The 21,890-nt window shown below is 36.3% G+C and overlaps 1 protein-coding gene across 21 annotated transcripts in view; it reads left to right on the top strand.

Moving 5' to 3' along the window:
* Window positions 1-21,890, top strand: part of CACNA1D (calcium voltage-gated channel subunit alpha1 D) — a 240,574-nt gene that overhangs the window by 188,458 nt on the left and 30,226 nt on the right. For 13 of the 21 annotated variants that reach the window (XM_052776103.1, XM_052776107.1, XM_052776094.1 and 10 more), the window contains 9 exons: window positions 9,884-9,922; window positions 10,341-10,469; window positions 11,216-11,281; window positions 13,002-13,093; window positions 14,429-14,588; window positions 15,856-15,983; window positions 16,098-16,194; window positions 17,799-17,901; window positions 19,010-19,111. In XM_052776103.1, the coding sequence (XP_052632063.1) occupies window positions 9,884-9,922; window positions 10,341-10,469; window positions 11,216-11,281; window positions 13,002-13,093; window positions 14,429-14,588; window positions 15,856-15,983; window positions 16,098-16,194; window positions 17,799-17,901; window positions 19,010-19,111 (916 nt within the window). The remainder of the gene's footprint in view (window positions 1-9,883; window positions 9,923-10,340; window positions 10,470-11,215; window positions 11,282-13,001; window positions 13,094-14,428; window positions 14,589-15,855; window positions 15,984-16,097; window positions 16,195-17,798; window positions 17,902-19,009; window positions 19,112-21,890) is intronic. The other 8 variants (XM_052776108.1, XM_052776100.1, XM_052776101.1 and 5 more) reach the window with 1 other exon arrangement.

Consider the following 21,890-nt stretch of genomic DNA (forward strand, 5'->3'; position numbering starts at 1 on the left):
CTGTATCACAAAATTAATAAATGAAAGATAACAAAATACATACCAGTTCTCTAGTAGATATGGACGTGCTTCCCATACTTACATGTTTCTTTAACTAGTCAAAATAAAATTTCAGAGGAAAGTGCCTCTTCTCTCTAATGTTTCTTGAGACCTCAAAAAGGGAGACTGAAGAAGGTGAGACTTGGATCCAACGCAGCCACTGAAAATGCTCAGGGAGCACACAGACTCAGTAGGTGAGGATAGCGTATTCCACCTGCTGAAGATCTTACCTGTTTATCATTCTGAGAACTAAGTTATCTAGAAATACCCATGATGCAGGAGATCCCCAACATTCACTTATTTTCCCTGTATCAAAGAATAGATTAATCACAGATAGCTGTAGATATAAATAGTAGCTTGGTATTCTTTGAAGATATTTAGCTTGCATGTTTTTCTATAGCAGTCACAGTTTATGAGCTGGCTAATAACATTCCTTTTCTCTTAAATTTGTTTTAGTAAGCTACTTGCTAGACATCTTTTTTTGCCCTAGTGGATTTTCTTACTTACCTAAATGGTTTCTTTTCAGTAGGGATATTTAATATGCATCATCTTTCAAAATACTTCTAAATTTGCATAAGTACTCTTCAGTGGTGAATATTTAAGTTGCAATAGCTCTATCATATTTTGGGGAAGCAAATCCATCCTGTGGCTATCACTGCCATTTAATTGAAACAGTTTTTCAGAGAAAACACATTTTAAAATTTATTTTCCAAAGTGGTTGATGTCAGGAACCGAATTCTTAGGATCACATTCCTCCACTCAGTAGCAGAAAGGATACCCTTTACTCCATTTAGACAGTACCTTGATTTTGGAACTGTGAATAACATGGTAATAAAGTTGCCCAGGAACACGGAATAGAAATTGTATTTGAAAAAACTGTGATCTGTTCCAGGCATTCCAGGATGAGGGGGAAAAAAAAAAAAAGCATACTTCTCAAGTAAGATCTGCCTAGAAGACAGTTTTTGGCTTTCAGTGGGTTGTTCAGATCAGCAGACCACCTACTGGGAGCTTGGATTTGTCAGGCTGGTCTTGACTCAGGCCATGGTTTGATGAGGATTTCTTTTGGCATCTCCGTGAGCTTAAGCGGCCTTTGCCCACAGCCCTTCTTACCCCTATAGCCATGTGAGCTGTGCTTCCACGAGAGTTTGAGGACTTCACAGTTGGCTGGATCAGGTGCTGAGCACAAAGCATTGGCAAAAGTGTGGGCCATGGTAGGGCAGAAGTGAGTGGATTAGGCTGCTGCCAAAGGAAATACTTCTTATACTGTGCCCATACAGGTGTCCCTTCAGAGCATAGTAGCTTTGGCACAAACATCAATTAGTGGCAGTAGCTGCTGTTGAGAAACAGTGATGTACATAATTTTTAATCTTCTTTGGTTGTAGTCTATTTGATAAGCATAGTAACACCTACTATAAATGTATTTCAACCAAATATAGAAAACAAATGTATTCTTTTATCTTTTTTTTAAAAGATGGAAGAATATATTCAAGCATACACAGAGTCTATTAGCCCTCATTAAAGACTTCAAATTTCTTTATAAAGCTGCAAATTCTACACTGCCATCTCAAAGAGTAAACAAAATCAAAATAATTTTAAGGCTTATTCACCTTAAAATTCCTTCTTGATTTTATGTTAAATTATGAATCTCACAACTGACTGCATTACTGGAAAGAACAATAGAGGAGTGATGTGACAACGCGGGAGCAGAAGGACCTTAGCCTGACCCTTAGATTTCAGACTGATTTTGCTCAGTTCTTAGCGGGCAATGGATCTTTCTATCTGTGAGCTGAAGGAACCTGAGCTGACAGGGAGGGTCAGTCAGCACAGAACTGCACTGTCCCATTAAGACATTTCTCAAAGTATAATTACAGTTTATGGAGCAGTTTTTTAGAAGCTGCCTCTAATTTGTTTTGGGGACTTTTTTTTGTTTGGAGTTTTTTTGTTGTTTTTTGGGGGTTTTTTGGTTTTTTTTTTTCCCAGAAAAGTTTGGATTTAGACTTTCAGCTCAAGTATTTACAATTTACCTACTATTTCCATTCACAATATTACTGGTGTAGATGAGCATAATATCTGAGGAGTGTAAAAAGACCATTTAGAATAGCTTTCCCTAATAAGTGCAAAATGTACTTGACTGTGAAGAGATTGAAAAATAGCTCAAATGTACTCCGTGACCATAGAAGATATCCCTGAATTTAACCCCGTATTTAACACTGTATGGACAGTGTTAATTTGACAGCATTACTTGTAACTGATCACTGCTGAACTTTCAGCTGTGAAGAACACTGTTATTTTAGTAATTCACACAGTTGTCTTGAAAATATTCTGGAGATCAAGTAGTGATCTTCAGGAAAAGTACACACCACAGTCAAGAACTAGCACTGTCATTTCTTAGTTTTTCATGCTACACTCACTAGAGAAAAAAGGCTCATCTTTGATGTCTTCTAGTACTGCACTGCAGACTATTTGTGTACTAAGTATTGTCTGTTTCTGGTCTTTTCCACTTTTTTGTGCTTTGTTTGTGCAAGTCCTTAATGTATTACAGTTTCAATATGTTTCTGGGCTTGATTTCCCATTTTCAACATGAAACACTGAATACTGCAGAGTGTCCAGGGAGATTTCTTAGATTTTTATTACTTTTATTGTTTTGATTCTATTGAATTATTCCTACTTTGTTAATTTTTTGTAAATTTCCATAATCCAAATTCAGCATTTTAGAACCTTTTTCTTAATATTTTTTCGGCATTCTGAATTGTGCCATTCCACCTGTACTTTTTATCTAACACTGACAGTGATCCTGGGAAATCTACAGCTCTGCTAAGATGCTAACAAGACTTTGTTTTCAATGGGATTTCAAGCATGATTGACATGGTACCTGTGAAAATTCCCACTGTTGAAACTTCTTAAACTGAGGAAGCTCAGCCTTGCTTGAGGGGTGATCTGAAACAGTGTAAATTGCTAGCACTAATGTAAAATCAGATCTTGTTGCAGTTGTAGCTGCACGAGCATAGCCATCTTAATTGATCAATGTAAAAGAAGACTTGAAAGAATGTGAATACCTAAAGTAATATACTCAAGATGAACTAAACATTCTTATAGGTTTGCATATACCATTGCCTCATGCTGTGGAAACAACTCAGCATCATTCTAATAGTCTAGCTGTGTACATTTAGACTAATTCCAAAGGGCAGCAAGTTCCTCTAGTATATAACATTTTTGTATCTGACCCATAGTTTTTCAAGAGAGTGAGTTGGACTTTCTAGTTACCTATCACCTTGATTACAGTATTAAATTCTGGAAATTAAATGTCATCTCTTTATTTTGTTGTTCCTTTTCTTATTTTTTTAACGTTTTATAATAATGTATATGGTGCCCTGAGGCTGATTCTTCTGATCCAGTAACCTCCCATTCACATAAAATCCAGGAAATTACTGTGTTTTGAATATTTTTGCTGCACGTGGACATCCATGTTTAATGTGCTCAGCAATTTACAGAACCGCTCAGGATCCTCAAGGACTGGATCACTGACCAACTCCAGAAATGAACCGCCTCAGAGCAACATATATTTTGGCAATACACTATTTTCTACGATTGTTTTTTTAATTTACTCTGTCATTTAATATCCCTTCCTTTAAGCAGTTCTTCTTTTATGAATCTAATTGGTTTTCATGTTCATTTTATTTTTAGAAATTTTTAGAGGCAAGTATATATAAGTAAATATATATATATATAGTATAGCAATAAAAAAAATTAAAACCACTACTAAAACCTATATAATTACTTTTGGGGTTTGTGACCTTTTGTTTTAAAAAAATTTCACATGACACGCAAGATCTTGTGTGGTCATAAAAATGGTTCCTCTTCAATTAAAAAAGCAGAGTAGTGGTTGTGAGACACAAGAAGTGGTCAGTCCATTCTGGGAGATGGACACATATATAACTTAAGACAACAAGAGATAAATAAATTGGAAATAAATTCTGAATAAATGAGTAAGTTCTTAAATGGAAATAACAGACAAGTTTCAATATGGCCTGACTGTATAGAAATTATCTTATTTGTCAGCTCAGAAACCATTTGGATGACCAGCACTGGATGACTTAGAGGCATGATCACATTATTACAGTAGTAGTTACAAAGGTTTTAATTCACATTTTTTATTTAAGTTTCTTTTACCATTCATGTGCTGCCAAAATGTCGAGAAAATAATGGAGAGTTCACTTTCCTCTTCTTTGTGCAAATGTTTAATGCAGTCCCTTTAGGACTAATTTTATGCTTGAAGTTAAGTAAAATTTGAGTTCTTTGCTGAAATAGGGCTTAAAGGAACAGCATTGATATCTTCTTCCTCAGCCCCTCAGGGAGACCTATTTGTCTTGATTCACCACTCTAAACATGTGAGGCTTATTCAATGCTTACACTACTGTAACAACCAACAGTGGCTAGTAACAATGTCATACATCAAAAAAGTCTCTTACAAGACCAGAATTGGATATTCTGCCATTTGGCAAGAAGGAGCACCATTCTTACCGTTTCAGCACTATGCAGTGCATAATGTTGACTTGTGAACAGTGGGATACTCTTTTCGTTTACTAGACTGCTAGTGGAGTGTCTACTGGGAGGGCTGGTGCTTATTTTTATATAGTTGCCCACCCACCCAGTAACTGGTGGGACAGCTGATCTTGCTTGTGCGGAGGAGTGGATTAAAAACCTCATTATCTACCTCCTGTAAGAGATTCTGGATTCCAATTTTGAACAAAAGCATTGCAATTCAGCTTGAATCCTCATTTATGCATCAGTATCATATGTTAGAACTCATGTTTTGTTGCTAGTAATTGATATTTTTGAATACTGTTAAAACCTTTTGTAGACTTTTGCAAATGTATCTCTTTAGGCTTAAGGATAGGTCAGAAAAATACATTCTCATATGGCTTTGCTTTTGTTAGTATGAAGTCTTATCGCAATATAAAATCTATACTACGTTGCAATATTTAATTTGGAAATAGAAGTAAATTTCTGAGCTGCTTTCATGAAGGTGTTAATAGTAATAATTTATTTACTTTATTGCACACCTGAATATTTATTAGTTATCATAATAATACCCTATGCCATCAACATGTTGGTTATTAACTTAGAGTTTTAAATACATCTTTTACAAGGGAAAAGATACTTTTTAAATGTACTCTGGAGTTCGTCACATTGATTCAAAATTTTTACTAAATTACGTATATGCGCATTTGGTTCATGTTGAACAGGGAATAGAGAGAACACTGATAAGACTATGAAGAAAATTCCTTCCTAGCACATTTGAATTCCAGTAATTATTCTCTGAACAAATCTTGTATGTATATACATACACGCATACGGACACACATACACTACATATTTCTGAAGATATTTTGGCAACCTGAATGCTTTCCCATATATGTTATTGTCATCATATGTATTTGTCATTCAGATATTTCCTTCTAATCATGATTTCCTTCATAATTATGATTACATCATCATTATGTGTTCATTTGTTTTGGCATGCTCTCATACCCTTTGGCACAACCTGTAAAAAAGAAGCATTTGACCAACACTGTATACTAATATCCACTGGTTTTCACCATGTTTGTTTTTTCTTAAACACAGAGCTACAGTTTGCTTCCAATGCATGATGCAATCTGTTTCACACTGTTCACAGTTTTGACATTGAAGCTTTTTTCGGTTAGGATGTTTATTTTGAACTTTTGTTGCAATATGAAGGGTGTAATGAGGAGTTACTGTTTGGGAAATGTGCTAAATTTTCCATAAGCAGCAATAAATACTTGACCAAAATTGGTATCAGGTTGCAAACATTTTATCAGTGAGTCAGAAATTTAGGTTGATCATTGGTTAATCTTTTTTGAGGGTTGGGATTGTATGGGGAAGAAAGCTGTTGTGTTGAACTTTGATTAAGAAAAAAGAAAAATCATATGTTACTGCCTATTTGAAGTATTTAAGAATTGGCCTAAAATGACATAGTTATGAAGTGTTTTGCTGAACTAGACTCTCGGTGTAGCTGGCACATGGCTGATAGAAAAGGTAGAATAATTAAGCCAGTCTCTGTCCTCATTTACCTCATTGCAGTGCATCTGTTAGCCAAGCAGTGAGAGCAGAAGCTGTTCATTTATTCTAGCTGTGCCCATTACTAGACTTCTAGCCGTGAACCCAGAAGCACATCTGTTGTCTTAGGAATCACATAGTCCCATGGGGCACAAAAAAATTGTGATAATGACCAGCCAGTCCTGAATTGTTTGGGACACGAGTAGTATTGGAATGATTGGTGGAAGGTGAGGGGAAAGAGGAGGTTGTAGATAGATTGCCTGACCGCAGGAAATATTTTCATTTTCATTCTCGTCAGCAACCATCATCCAGAGAGACACTCTCTGCTCAACCTGCCCCCCCTCAGTCTCAAGTCTATTTAATACTTTCCCTACATATGCACAATGTGCCACCTCCTTACATGTGTACATGTCAAGTAATATTACTGAAGTTGCAAATAAGATTATGTGTTTAGGTAGTACATGTTTTTTCCTTCTCTGTAGGAAGCAAGCGTTCTCTGTTACTGTCAGTCTGTCCATTATTGTTACTGAAGATTGTGTTATCTTAATCTTAGTTCCCCAGATCTTAGTATTACTTCATCCTGGATGGACATACATAAATATTAACTAACTTTGTCTCTTAGATGACCATTTCCTTTATAAATAAGTATGAATAATGTTTTCATTGTGGTATATCACTGTATTAGCTTCATTAGAATTAGTATTAATAATATAAACCAAGCTGCTGTATTATCAGAGGGAAATGCCAGAGAGGGTAAAAAATTAGATGCACTCACTTTAAAATGTCAGTACCCAAAACACTTGGCCAATGATAGGCAGAAGTTGAGTATTTTCAGCTCCAATAGAAAAAAAATCCTCTGGTATCAGGAGTTCATTTTCATTGTTTATTTCTAGCATCTATCTCCACCTTAGTATTTTTGTACAATTTACTTTTTGCGAAGAGGGTGTTTTCCTTTTTCATTCCTGGCCTGCTCTTTCCAGTGTCCATAGTTCATCATCTCTTGCATATGACATTCTAACACTTCCCAGCAGCAACAGATCAGCCATCAGAAAGAGGCAATTAGGACTGCTTAGTCCAAAGAAGCTGAGAAAGAGTGATTTATGAGAGGAGTGTGCATTACACAGTCCTGTGCACACATGAATGTGCATACACAAATACATTAAGTGCCCTCCAGACAAAAAAAAAAAAAAAAGCAGTAGAACTGTTCACATAGTTTTGGTAATCTGATCTCTGGCTGCATTTTCAAAAGTGAGAATTAAGTAATTATTAAGTTAGTCATATGTAGAAAAAGGGTTTTTTACTGACTTTTCCTTTTGTGAGAGTTTTTTCATAATCAAATCATAATGTGTACTCCTAATTTTTTCTTTTGGAAAGCAATTAAATAAAAATCTGTATGACTAAAGTATCCTTTTTCTGTTCTTATCTATCTCATTACATATTGCTATCCTAATACTGTTCCTAGTTTATTTGGGGCCCAATCCTTCACAGCTGGCAGGAAAAACTCCCAAAAGCAAAACCCAGCATCTGGCAGGAAAAACTCCCAAATGCAAACCCCAGCATTTTACTTCTTTTTTTTTAGTGTCAATTTGTGATGATACTGTAATTTAATCTGTTCTGTATCTGTCAAATATTTCATTTAATTTTTGATGATGCAAAATACTGAATGTTAATTAAGTAGTTTGCTCACTGATTAAGACAGTGTCAAGCTCAGCATGAGTCAGTCACCAGAGATTAATACAAAATTTCAGGCTTTGTCTGCAGAAGGTATAATGAAACCCTTTTTCCTTAAAAGTTTCAGATAAAAATGATTTTTTTTCTGTACAACAAAGTCAATAGCAATGTGGGTCTGTGTACAATAGTACAGGTTTGTGATCGATGTAGGTAGACAGCTTTGCAAGATTATTTCCATGTTTTGTTATATATTGGCATTTATGATGTTTCTGATAATGAATTTCTCCTTAATCTATATTTCTATGGGTTTATTTCACATTAATGAAATATGCAGGAACTCCTAATGCAGCAACTGTCTTTCTTTGGCAGCATATTTTTTGTGTATTTTTTATGAGTGCTTACAAAGCTTAGATGTTACAGCTGATTTTACAAATACTCTATTTACTAAAGTCTAATGAGGGATCTGCATTTTGGTTAATATTAATGTATCAATTTAGTAATAATCCCTTAAACAGTTTTAAAACTCTTTGTTTCAGAAAATACTGATATCCTGGCAGGGCAGTAATGTATACTTATGTAGATTGCACATAGTTGAACAAACAGTTATTTTAACCTCATTTTCCCCTTGTGATACCTTTATATTAGATATGTTTTGCAAAAAAAGTAATAGACAAAGCAATTAGTATTTTAATAAATACAGCTAATGATCTGACTTTAACAAAGTACTACCTATTCTTATTTTTTTTTTATTATAGTATGTTTGTATAATATACTGCCAGTATTTTCAGCAGAATCAGCTCCTCTCTTTTCCCTTCCTTCTCCCCAAGTTTTATCATAGGTAACAGCAATACCGGAGATTTTACTCAGTGAGGCATGGCATTGAGGGTGTCTGATGCATCCACAATGTGTTTGAAGCAGCACTAAGGAGGCATTGTGGTTATTGCTGCTATATGTGACAGTAATTGTTGAAAGGTGCACCTTCCAAAGGAGGCTATTTTAGGCAAGACAGTAAGACCCATCGCTTGGAATCCCATTTGTTCTAGTGCTATAAATGTTTTTAAAGGCGCTTCCATTCAATTTTGGAAGAAGCTGCTGTGAATCTCTCAGTGCACAAACAAGCGTAGACAGTTGGTCCTTTAAGCTTTGCTAGCTGCTTTGCTAGCAAATGTCTGGCCATTTCAGATATCAAGACACTTTCTCCAAAGACAGACAGAGGCATTATAAAGAGAGAAGTGAGTTTCTTCACAGGGCATAGAGTTTGGCTCTGTGAACAAGAAGTTGGTGTGTGCCTCTCTCCTCCCTGTAGCTCCTGAGGGTTGTACAGATGTGTTCCAAAAGGGTCAATCAAATCCTGAAGCCCTTTCTCCATGCCTGAGCCTGTTACACCAGCTCAGGTATATGAGTACTTTGCAGATGGTGAGGGAGTACAAGTATTGCCTTCTCATTTGCACCTCTATGGGAGGGCTAGCCTTGGTGTCATTGTGCTGAAAATGTTTGTCTATCACTTTGGCAGAGTGAAAACCTGTCCTTGTTAAGCGCTGCAATACCCAATGTTCATCACTGAGTTAACTCAAGTGAATTACTTTGCTTTAAGGGAGCTCCTGGTGTAATATAAAACATAATTGCTTGAGTATGGTTAGATTCCAGTGATGGAGTAATTAATCTTCAAAAAGAGCACAGCAGAAAAGGGACCTTGAAAGGCTAGTTTGACCCCAAAGCTTTGTTCTTAAGTTTTATTTAAGCTTACTGCTACAATTTCATACAACCTGTGGCAGTCGATGACTAAATTTGTTTGGCTTACACAGGAGCAGATATTTTATTTTGTATTTACTTTCCATTGAGTCTTTTAAACATGTTTTATACTAGCAGATTTTAGTATCAGTCAGCCAACAATGTTTTAATATGTCAGCCAACATGAAATGCTAAAGGGAAGGTTTTAATAAGGATATTAATGTTTTGTTCAGGAAGTATATTGAGTTGAAAAATGTTAATTTACATTTAGAAATTAAAAATGTCCTTCCTTCTGTTTATGGTTAATCTGATTTTTTTAATCTTTTGTTTGATTTTAATATTTAATGTTCTTAATTTCTTAAAGCCAAAGCCAACTGAAACAGTCACAACTGATGAGTCTGGGGTAAGATTAGTAAACTGACCCCAGTGGTTTTACCTCTACTTGAGTTTATTCTTTTTACCATGTCTATTTTCCACCAATTTTTTCTGTATTTTTCATAACTGTCTTACTACAAAGCTGTTATGCAGTGGTTTGCATTCATTGTCAATGTACTATTGAAGTCTACTACAAACAAACCCAATATGATCCTTATTAACAAACCAGAAAACTTGGAAATGCATGTGATGTGTGAAGCATTTCTACAGGTCCTGTGTTTTTAGCATGTAATTTTTCCTTTCATATCATGCTTATCAAGGTGAAAAGGCCCTCAAGATACATTTTCAAATCTTACCTCTTCCACCTTTGCATTTGATGTTGTTTTTCTGGAAGTGTTGCATGTTTGAGTTTGTATTTGGTTTGACTTCTCCATGATGCTCTTCAGAACTCTGAAGACAGCGCTAGAATCTCCATCACTTTTTTCCGTCTCTTCCGGGTGATGAGGTTGGTGAAGCTGCTTAGCAGAGGAGAAGGAATCAGAACTTTACTGTGGACATTTATTAAGTCATTTCAGGTTAGTAAAATTTATTTAAATTTGCTTTATAGTTACAACCATTTATACACCAAATTTTATGAAGCAATACCCCATAGAGTGCAAAAAACCGATTTCTTTTGAAATTCATGCTATCAATCATGACATATTTAAATATATTTGCATACTAATGCCAAAATAAACTTCAGCAGTTACTTCAGTGAGTCCAAGGGTCATTCTTTGTCATTTAATATTAGCTGTTACCATGACATTTCTACGGTACTTTGTAAGAAAATACTTGGTATATCTAAAAGGTATAAGATAGGTTTGATGCATACAGGCCTCATATTTCCATATGTTTTATTAGATGACTACAAAAGAGGAATTTAATCTATTTTTTAATATAAAACTGATTTCATAAGTGTAACATAAATATTTGAATCCTTGCTCCTGAAAAATCTGATGAATGTGAAGTTAATGCAACTCTGTAACTGTACAGAAGGAAGTATCTTTGTGTTGTCAGAATCAGTAATGAAAATAAAATTAAAAACTGCTAAAGATGATTCTTCCCCCTGGATTGCTGGCAGAAATAATTTAAAATATAATGAAGTTTGTGTTCATTGTATGCGGCAGAATATTAAGGGTGAAAGGTAATAACATTTTAAGCACTTGCATAGGAAGAAAAACCTTGGAAAAGGCTGTGTTGTACAGAGAAATTATTTTTGTAAATGGAAATTGAAATTATGGTGTGAAATCGTTAAAAGACAATGTACCTGTCCTGTTTCCAGGCTCTGCCTTACGTTGCCCTTCTGATAGCCATGCTGTTCTTCATCTATGCTGTCATTGGAATGCAGGTAATTACAGATTTTTTTTAGCATTAAACAAAAATACAGTGTTGGCTACTCTGAGACTTGTTTGCTAAGGTGCTTATTGAAACATTCCTTTGATAGTGGTGCTATATATAAGGCAGAGCTTTCAAAATAATGTAAAAATCTTTTTTTGGCTATGATTTTGGTAGTCAGAAAATCCGAAAAGACGCAAGAGCTTGGTGTGAGCTTATAGTATCTTGGTTTGCTGAAAGGAGACACTCCTCTTCCATGTACTGTGAAGCTTATTCCTATGCATGAATGTATGAAAGAATGCATGGCTTTTTTTTACTATAGACTTGTTTTGGGAATCAGATATTAAAACTCCAGCTTTTTTTTTGTTTTAAAGTCTTTCCTATATAAAAAGAATAGAACTAGGAAAAGAATCTAGCTAAAGATTTAGGCACAGCTGAGCCTGTGGTTAATCAAGAGCAGGATATATGTACAAGAAGTACGAGCACAGAAAGGATTTTGGTAACTTAAAATGTAAAAATGTGCTGTTGGGATGAGGGTGCCACTGCTCACACCAGCAGCAGTGCTGTGAGGGCAGAACAGGTTCTCCAGTCTTAACTGGAAATAGCTAGATAAGAGAAACCTGTAAGGAAACCGTTCCTAAAATTCATACTACTGGGCCATTTCTAGTGGGAGGATGGGATAGCTGTTTGAGAGGGGACTGCACAGGCTGCAGGAAAGTGGCAGATAAAGGCACTGAGCGGGGAGCTGTGATTGGGAGTGTGGTTTGAGTTGCGTGGTAGTCTCTGTGCCACACATAGGATCTAGTGCCAGAGGAGCATGGCTGGATGACCATCAACGCTTTGGCAGAAGTTCCTGTTAGGAATCCTGAATTTGGGTTGTGGTTCTCTCTCTTCCCCCCCCCCCCCCCTCTACCTGATAACACCAGTTTTTCTGTCATAAGGCTTTAGGATAGCTCTGCATTTTGTAAAACTTTACAGATGTTTTGTTTTGTTCTTGAAGTTGTAACGTTCTTCAAATCAGCACTAAGGGAGGTCCTAATTAAATGGGATGAGAAGAAATATGCTATGGAGAGTGGTTTTGCTTCCTGATTCCTTCTCTTCGTTATTTATCCAAAAGCAAGTTAATGTCCTTGCAGTCCAGCAGCACAGAGCATAATGGTACTAATCTCTCTAAATTAAGTAACAGCCTTCACTGTATTGTAAGAGGATATAAATGTATTATATTGGGGAAAAAGAATGGTCTTGTGGTCGAGGAATTGCAATTTAATTTTGAAGAACTGAACTAATTTCCATCTCTGGCTGAAGCAGGATGCTCAGACTCTCTGTGCTTTGGTTTCCACCTTTGCATCTTTTTCTCTATTTAGATTCAAGGTTTTCAGGACAGCAATTATTTCTTACTGCAAGTATGTACAATATTTAGCGCAGTAGGGCTTTAATATCAATAAAAGACTCTAGGTACTAGTTTAAAACAATATTTTCTCACCTGAAATACAGGAATATGTATTAGTATTATAGTGGTTTATAGATGCCAAAACGAATGATTAAGAAATATCTTGTACCTGTGATAAATTTACTGCATTTACATCATTGTCAGGAAAAATCTAAAGAGAGTAAAGGAAGTGTATTTGTGAAAGTGTTTTTCATACATACTGAAGCAAGTTTAGGCTGCAAGGCCTACAGCTTCTGACAGTACAGGTCACTAGGATGAAAGTCAAAATCCTGTTTTATTGCAGGTATTTGGAAAAGTGGCCATGAGGGACAACAACCAAATAAACAGAAACAACAATTTTCAGACTTTCCCCCAAGCTGTGCTGCTTCTCTTCAGGTGAGTAAACCTTAACTCCTATTTAATGCATCCTACTTCATTGATCTATGAAAAGTATCTGTAGCTTTTGTACCATGGATTTGTTCAAAATGTGTTTGCAAGTGAGAAGCATTTTAGCATAGCAAGGACATACTCTCTATGACTGTATGCTGAGTGTCCATTGACACAGCAGGGTTCTACTCAGGTGATACAGACCTAAACTCATTCCAGCTATTGTGAAACATCTCATTTGTCGAGTAATTGTCTTCAGGTGGAGCCCAAACATAGTCAGCCCTGATATTACTGGGTAGGTGTTGGGAAAGGTGAAAAAGACTGTGCCCTTACTGTAATCTTTAGAAGCACAGCTAGCATGACAGTTTGAAAAAAATGAAAGGTTGTTGCAAAGATAAAGAAATAAACTGTTCTTTACATTTGCTGAAGAGATGACAAGAAGTAGAGGGTGTAACTTGCAGAAGGGAAATATCAGATAAGTAATAGGCAAAACTTTTTGATGGCAAAGGTAGCTAAATCTTGATGTAGGGGGATTATGGAATCTCCATCACTAGAGAGCTTAAGAAGAGGGTAAACATCTGCCAGGAGTGCTTCAAAATGTCCTGGAGCAAGGAGAGGGAATGACATGGAACAGGGATGCCTCTAAAGGTGACAACCTTGAGAGCTCTCTTGCCTGTGATTCCGTAACCCCACTTGGCTCCTATGCGTTGTTATTAACCTGGTTGGCAAAACTGGCAGGTCTATCTGAGACCAAGGGCATCACCCAATGAGATCTAAGTCACTTTATGCATGTAAAGACTTTCGCCTTTGAAAGTACGTAACGAACACGGCCAAAAATGTCACCAATATGTAGCTGTCTCTTAAACATTTGAAATCATGGCTCTGTACACAGGCATTACCCAACTATGCAAAAAATGCAATAGCAGAAGCTAGAGAAGCATTTCTTCAACCATGCTGAGGAAAAGGCAGTTCATCTTTTACAAATAGATACTTTCCACTTTTATGACAGGTTTTCGTACATAACACCGCTTTTGTACACAGGAGCTCCACTGCAACAAGTATTTAACTTGTAAATCACAGGTTGGGGTTCAAATTTTTACATGCAAGCCTTTATGGTGCATTAGTGTACCTCAAAAAATGTGTCTGCAATGTCAGATCTATGCTTGTCATTTCTGAAACATGCTTTGTATTTTGTTAATTAGTTCCTGCTCTGAAAAGTTCATGATCTGTCTTCACATTTGTGCTTATACAGCTCCAAGCATTTTGTCAAACCTTAACAAATTAATACATCTTTAATACATTTTGATCAAATAATGCTTAATTTATCTTTGTGACCTTATGAAGGTGTGCAACTGGAGAAGCCTGGCAGGAAATCATGCTGGCATGTTTGCCTGGAAAACGCTGTGATCCAGAATCCGATTATAATCCAGGGGAAGAATACACATGTGGAAGCAATTTTGCCATCATTTATTTTATCAGTTTTTACATGCTTTGTGCATTTTTGGTGAGTCTAGCTTGTGCTTATTAACAGAAATAAGCTTTGGCATTTTTACTTTCTTCTGAACTAAGAGAGTAGCAGGTTCAGAGAACAACTGAAAACCCCATATCAAAAATATTTTTGCAAGGTTATGTTTTTCTGTAAAAAGTTAGAAATTCTGTATCTTACACTGAATTTTATGGTGAGGGTGGTGAAACAGTGGACCAGGTTGCCCAGAGAGGTGGGTAGATTCCCCGTCCCTGGAAACATTCCAGGTCAGGTTGGACGGGGCTCTGAGCAACCTGATCTAGCTGAAGATGTCCCTGCTCATTGCACAGGGGTTGGACTAGCTGACCTTTAAAAGTCCCTTCCAACCCAAACTATTCTGTGATTCTATGATTCTAAATTCCCACATGCAAGATGTTCTTCCCACTACATGTATGCAGGAGTGGTTGGTTGCACATGTGAAAGCCAAGTTAAAAGTCTTTTCATCAGCTATTATTTCATGCATTTGTCAATAGTATCATTAAATATTCATTAACAATAAAGCTGCAATTCCTTTGACTTACTAGTAATGCTATTTGTATTATTTAAACTTAGCAGAATTTGGATTTGTGTCTCTACAGGTGTGCTCAAACTGTGGCACATGAGATGTGAACGATAGCCTTTCTCCCTAATCCATGGCATAATGGATTATTTGCTCTAAAATAATCTTTGAAACATGTTTTTCCTCATTGCAGGTGTCTGGTCTAAGCTGGTTGATTTGTTCTATTCACAGTACTGTCTCCCTGCAAAAGGAGAGTGTTTGGACAGAATTCTGTGAACTAATGTAAACATACATGTTCTGCTATTCTGCATCATCATCTGTGTTAACAACACATGCAGAAATCTTATTGTCATGACATTGAATCCTATTAATACAAAAGCTGTTTCCTGAGATCTACACTGTGTCAAATACATGTATTGGATCCATTCTTTAATTTGATGTAGTGGGATCTGGCAAATCCAGGAAGAGAAGCAAAACCATGTTACAGCCTATGTCAAAGACTGAGTACTCTAAGATAGAATCACACTCTTGTCATACCATTACTTGATAGAGTTCCAGTTAGTCAGTTAAATGGTTAGCAAGTATTTTCTGGGGTATTTGATGATATTTGCCAAAAATCATCATTTATGAGATCAATTTATTTGTTTGAATTCTTAACCTGCTACCTTATAAAACTATTTTATTTATTGAATTTTTTTTTTAAATTTCAAAATAATTAAGGCAGATTGTTCTTAATTACTTTTTTAGATTATAAACTTATTTGTGGCTGTCATTATGGATAATTTTGATTATTTGACACGTGACTGGTCTATTCTGGGTCCCCATCATTTGGATGAGTTCAAAAGGATATGGTCAGAATATGACCCTGAAGCAAAGTAAGTTAGATCATTTCTCTGATAAGATTTATCTGGTAAAATCAATAAAAGGAGACCATAGTATATTTTTTGGGAATGGATGTATGTTTGGTAACTGATGTCTGTTGATTCTAGGGGAAGGATAAAGCATCTTGATGTGGTTACGTTACTGAGACGCATTCAGCCACCACTTGGTTTTGGCAAATTATGTCCTCACCGAGTGGCCTGCAAGGTAGGTTTTACCCTATTTTCTTTCTAGGTTTCTCTCACAGTTCAGTCATTCATTCAATTCAGCCCCATGTGTCACATATGCACAGTAATCTTCTGCTCACAACGTCTCCTTCACTCTCGAGTTTTCCAGTTTTTTTGCAGGCTTAACTTAAACCAGCAAAAAATAGTGTCATTTCTTTCAGTGTACTCATTTGAGTAGTTACCACCAATGTAAAATTCTTCACCGAGTATCAGATTGAAAGGGGTCAGTCTGTAAATCTATAATTAGTCTATTATTGTCACATATGTGAACTACCTCATCCCAGCATTTCTGGTGATGCAGTATCGCATATAAGACTACTTCAGTCCAGTGACATTTCTGATTTCAGTCCTAGGGAGAAAAGGGTGGTAGTTTACTTTAATTGACAATTAAGTTTTGATACAGTACTTTTACAGTCACATTGATGAGAAGTTTGCTGCACATAAAACACAGAAATGAGACTGAAGAGTGGGGACAAGTGCAAGATGATAAACCAAGCTGAAGTGAATAACTGTGTGCAATACAATATGTAGCAGTGAGTGAGAAGACTGAAAATTAAAGGGAATTTAAAATTATGTAGAATTTTTCAGGCACTATGTGTAATTTAGATGAGGGTTAATTGCATTTTAATATAAAAGCTGAGAAGCAACACAAAGGAAATGAATAATTACTACGTTATCTGAGGACTTCAGAACTATGGATATTGTGGTTTTAGCAATTTCAGCAGGAATAATGTCAAGTCTTTTAATTAAAGGATTGTTGCAACAGCTCTGTCATTTCTATTTCTTTTATATCTGTTTTACAAATAGGTAAGTTGATGTATAAAAGACTGGGTTCAAATGGAATGCTACAAGGCATACTTAAAGCAAACCTATATCTATATATTAAGATAAATTATGCAAATGAGTAATGCTTTTAAACTAGAATAGAAGAAAATCCAAGTCAGACATTAGGAAAAGATTTTGATAGATTAAATAGTGTTCTTCTGACAGACGGGGTCACAGCAATACTGCTTTAAAAGCTGAACACTAATGCAGAGATGGACTAATCCAAAGAGGATAGCCCCTTTCACACTAATTCATTGTAGACAGCATAAGAGATGCACGGCACCACTGAAGAGTTACCTGAGAAATGAATCAGCTTATACAAGACAGACCTGGTGTTGTGGTTCTTCATGGAGCATGAGGCTGGAGGAACCCATGGGAAACCTGGAACATGACTGCAACTGGAGTGCATGCTCTTAAATAACTGCATTTGTCCTTAATACTTGCATGGTGTGACTTATAGTCATAGCCAAGGACTGGGCTTCAGTGTTTGCAAATTAACTCAATAAGTAGCTCATGAAAACTACTGGACAGTTTTAGCTTTTGTATAGACATGCATGTATTGATACCAGAAAGAAGCGATGTTCGGTGGTTGTTATAAGCGGCTAGGATGGAAGACTCAACTTTTTTTGAAGACTTATGTAATTTTTATGCCTCTCAGTGGATATTATTCTTTGAATACATCAGCTTCTCAGACATGAACATTAGGAGTTGTTTTTTCAAACAAAGCTGCATCAAAATTTTTCATTTTCTCATTTACAGAGGTTAGTAGCCATGAATATGCCACTAAACAGTGATGGAACCGTCATGTTCAATGCTACTTTGTTTGCTTTGGTTAGGACTGCTCTGAAGATAAAAACAGAAGGTAAGGTTCTTAGCTGTAAAGCTTTTACTGCACTTGTCAGAAAGTACAATGAGGAAAAGTTACAATTTACTTTATTCATTTTGTTGGAGATAAGGCCTTAGTCTCACTGGATTTGGTTTGCCTTTGGATCATGGGTTGTATTCACTGTTGCTGGGATTGATTTGCTAGAAAATGAAAGGAAAGGGATAGTGAGGCCAGAGCCCAAGAAATCTCAGAAATTATTATATGCTTTTATCTGGTCAGATAAAAACATGTAGCCATGGCATAACAGGAGTTCTACTGCAAGGGATGAATGAGTTCCCCTTTCTGTCCAACTAAGATGCTCCTTCCTCACTACTCTAACTTGGTGCCTTGGATCCCACATTGGTGCAACTGCAACTTTTGCACACTTGAAAGCAACATCCCCAGTTTGGTCGAGGCCAGTTCTGACTGGGTTGAATGGATTTCTGTCACTTGCATCAAAGAGGGAAAAGTTTTAAAAAATAGTGGTATGTTTTGAAGAATTTTCTCGCTATTTTCATATATTTTTTCATTATTTTACAATCTTTTACTACTTTCTGTTCTGTGTCTTTTGCTGTTCTCAGCAGAATTTGAGTTCCACCGCCAATAACAAACTGGTTACATTAAGCCCCCTCAGGCATCGCTGTGGTTTAGGTGAGCACTGCAGGACATGAAAAACTGCTCAGTAGTCAGTTGCCTGAACTTTCAAGCCTGTACAACTGAGTAATTACTATGATTAAACAAATAAAGTCTCAGCTTTGGATCAAGAAAGAAGTGGCTTGTAAAGAGCAAGTCATCACTTTCCGCACAATTTAAGCAGAAGGTATTAAGCAGTGACAGAGTAGAGCCAAGATCTGTAAATTACGGCTGGCCTCTGCAGTACTCCAGAGACTGATTTGAAAGCCCCAGCAGCTCACTGTCTTCCACCCTTTCTTCTCCTTAGTTGTTGTAGTACTGTTATCTGCAACTTCATGTAGCTTAGGCTTGCTGCAAAGAATCTCTATCACAGTCTCTATTTGTATACAGCTAATTAACATCCAAAGGATCATTCATTGCAGCTGGTTGAAACATAATTGTCATCTTCCATTTTTCTATTTCATTGCCACAGGTAACCTAGAGCAAGCAAATGAAGAACTTAGAGCAGTTATAAAGAAAATATGGAAGAAAACGAGCATGAAATTACTTGACCAAGTTGTCCCTCCAGCTGGCGGTCAGTTTGATAAACTTTGCAATATGCTATTCTCTGCGCATTTTGGTCTTTCTAGATTGTTAGGAACCAAAGAAATAGAATTACTAAATTTTGCAATTATAATGTCATTAAAGGACAACAAACAATAACAACAACAACATAAATATAGAGAAAATTATATCCTGTTACACTAGATAATACATATAGGACTTGTAAGTACAACTTCCTTAGATCAAAAAGAAAGAGAGGAAAATGTTACGCTTATTTTCTTGCTTGAAAAAAATACCTTATTAGACCTAAATCTAGTCTTGATTTCAAATCATTCAGCAAAATAAACTAAACTTAGTTTGATTTCAATGCATTGAGCAAAATAACATGTTTTGTACTAATTAAGCTTGACAATGTACACTACATTATAGCTTATATCCTTGTATGTGTTGAACGCTTCTGGGAAAAAATTAATTGCCAGCTTAAAAATATTTTTTTTTTCTAAATTAATAAAGCAAGAGGCTAAATTATCTCAGTTACACTAGTTTAAACCAGAGCAGTTCCGTAGTCAACAGATAATGGAAATGGTTCAGTTATGCCAGTATGACTGAGATATGAATATGGCCCATGCAAAGAGATACCTAAAGTCTAATGACACCAATATGTTTGCGAGAACTACAAGGCACGTGTATTAGGTGTTGCTACGTGCCGTAAAATGACACGTCGAATATTTGTTATATCTCTCTTTTTAAATATATATATTCTGATATATATATTTAGCCTTCTTCGATATACACATTTTTATTAATATGCTGTAGTGTAGGTTTAGGTGACTGTTTCTTACTTGCTTTTTCAAGTTTTAAAGGTGCAGGATCTGTTGCACTGTCACCCACACCCAGGATGTATTTATCTAGACATCCAATACACAGATCCATTGTAATCATCTGGTATTTCTTGTAGTTTATTGTACTTTTATAGTGTTACGGCAGCTTTCAAGACTGATCAGACTCAGGTTTGGAAGCAGACTCAAGATCCCAGGCCCGATGGTGGTGGTGGAGGCTGATCCCTTTCTGAAGGTGATACTCGCAGTCTCTAGGGGAGGAAGAGCATGCTGGCTGCACTGCTGTTCAGCATGACCCAAGAAGCAGCATTAGCTTTGTCGCTGGAGGGAGCCACTTGCTATTGGTGTGGTGGCTGCCACATAAGAGTGGGGATGAAGGCAAAAACCGAGCAAATTTGACTATCCAAAGGGGAACTGATACTGCACATTTAAAACAACTTTTTGTGTTCTACTCTGTCGTTTTTAGCCTTACACCTAAGTGCTTGCATGGCATCGATGAATCGCTTTGTTATTGTTGTAACTATGTGCTTGAGCTTTTTCTGCAGCCTCTGTTCCTTTCAACTATGAGTCTTTCCGAATATTCTGAAGCAATTCTGTTTTAGGGTGGTGGCATGGAATTAGTGTTGCCTCTTGCCAACTTTATTCCCCTACATTTTTTTATTGAAATAGAGATGCATGCTTCAGAATAGCGAGCTGTGCCTGCCTAAATCAATCTGACAAAGAATCTGTAGAGATTACATTCCTAGAACTAATCTTACAAAGTAACTGACTGTTAACTTCAGCTTCATTTCATTGCTGAATATAAGCTGTATATTTATTTTCAGCTATACTAAAATTCATTGCTAATATTTATTCCGCAATTGTAGCTCTTCAGTGTAGCTAGAAGGCTGAAAACCTGGATCACTGCTCAATTGATAGGAAGCAGTATGACTTCTACAACCCAGTATAAATAAGAACATGTTGGGAAGTCCTGAAGATTTATGAATTTTCGATTTCAGTTTGGTTTGTTTCTCTGTGGACCTTGTTACGACTTACCTGAATATTGAAAATATTGTAACCCACCTAGAAGAAAGAGGAATACAGCTCTTTTTCCATTCATATGCCACAGGAGTGTAAAATAGTTTAGTATACAGTAGAAATTGGTTTCTATTGATGCTTAATATTCAATAGAAAATTGTATATGACAATAACACCAGTCACAGCTGATAATAACAATTTGCTAGGAGACAGAAAATTTTCTTCAATATTTCAAGCGGTCTTGTTTATAACGTTTTTCTCCAGTATTACTTTTGCTGGTATTATGGAATGCTAGATCCTTCCTCATGACCATGCCTCCGGAACACAAAGAGAACAATTATTTGCAGAGCAGAATGAAAATAATCAGTATAGCATTTTTTTTTCCCTGAATTATAAATAGATGCACTAGAAATGGACAGTTAGTTAATTCTTCGTACTGGTTAAATTATTCATTACTATAACTTAATTAAACTGTTCATAGTTAGCAACACTTTTTCAGTACAGAAAAATGAAACTGCTTTGCAAAACCATAGGATGTCAGCCAAATGCCTGAATGTATGGATGAGTTAACATTCTTAGGAAACTAGAGAGTAAGAGAAATACAAACAACTCACTAAAGATTCATCTGTATTCTCTAAACTCCCCAGTTCCCTGCAAACCCATTTAGTCCTGCCTAATACTTCTTGCCCTCTTCCAAAAAATTCCTACTGAAATGATTCCTTTTGCTGTCACTAACTGTAATTATAGATTTGTCTATTCTGTGGTCAGTTATGCTTAGCTGCCTCCCTATACCTGTCCATATCTGGCTATATGTGTGTTACTCAAAAAACAAAGTCAAGGATGGCTCCCCTTGGCCAGGCTTCAGTTCTTGTGTGCACGTGTCTGCAGTACAACTGACTGTGCCTGTGAAATACACATGCACCTTGATCGTACATACAGATTTTGGCATGTACA

Source organism: Harpia harpyja, chromosome Z (genome assembly GCF_026419915.1).
Source record: "Harpia harpyja isolate bHarHar1 chromosome Z, bHarHar1 primary haplotype, whole genome shotgun sequence".
NCBI classification, from domain to species: domain Eukaryota; kingdom Metazoa; phylum Chordata; class Aves; order Accipitriformes; family Accipitridae; genus Harpia; species Harpia harpyja.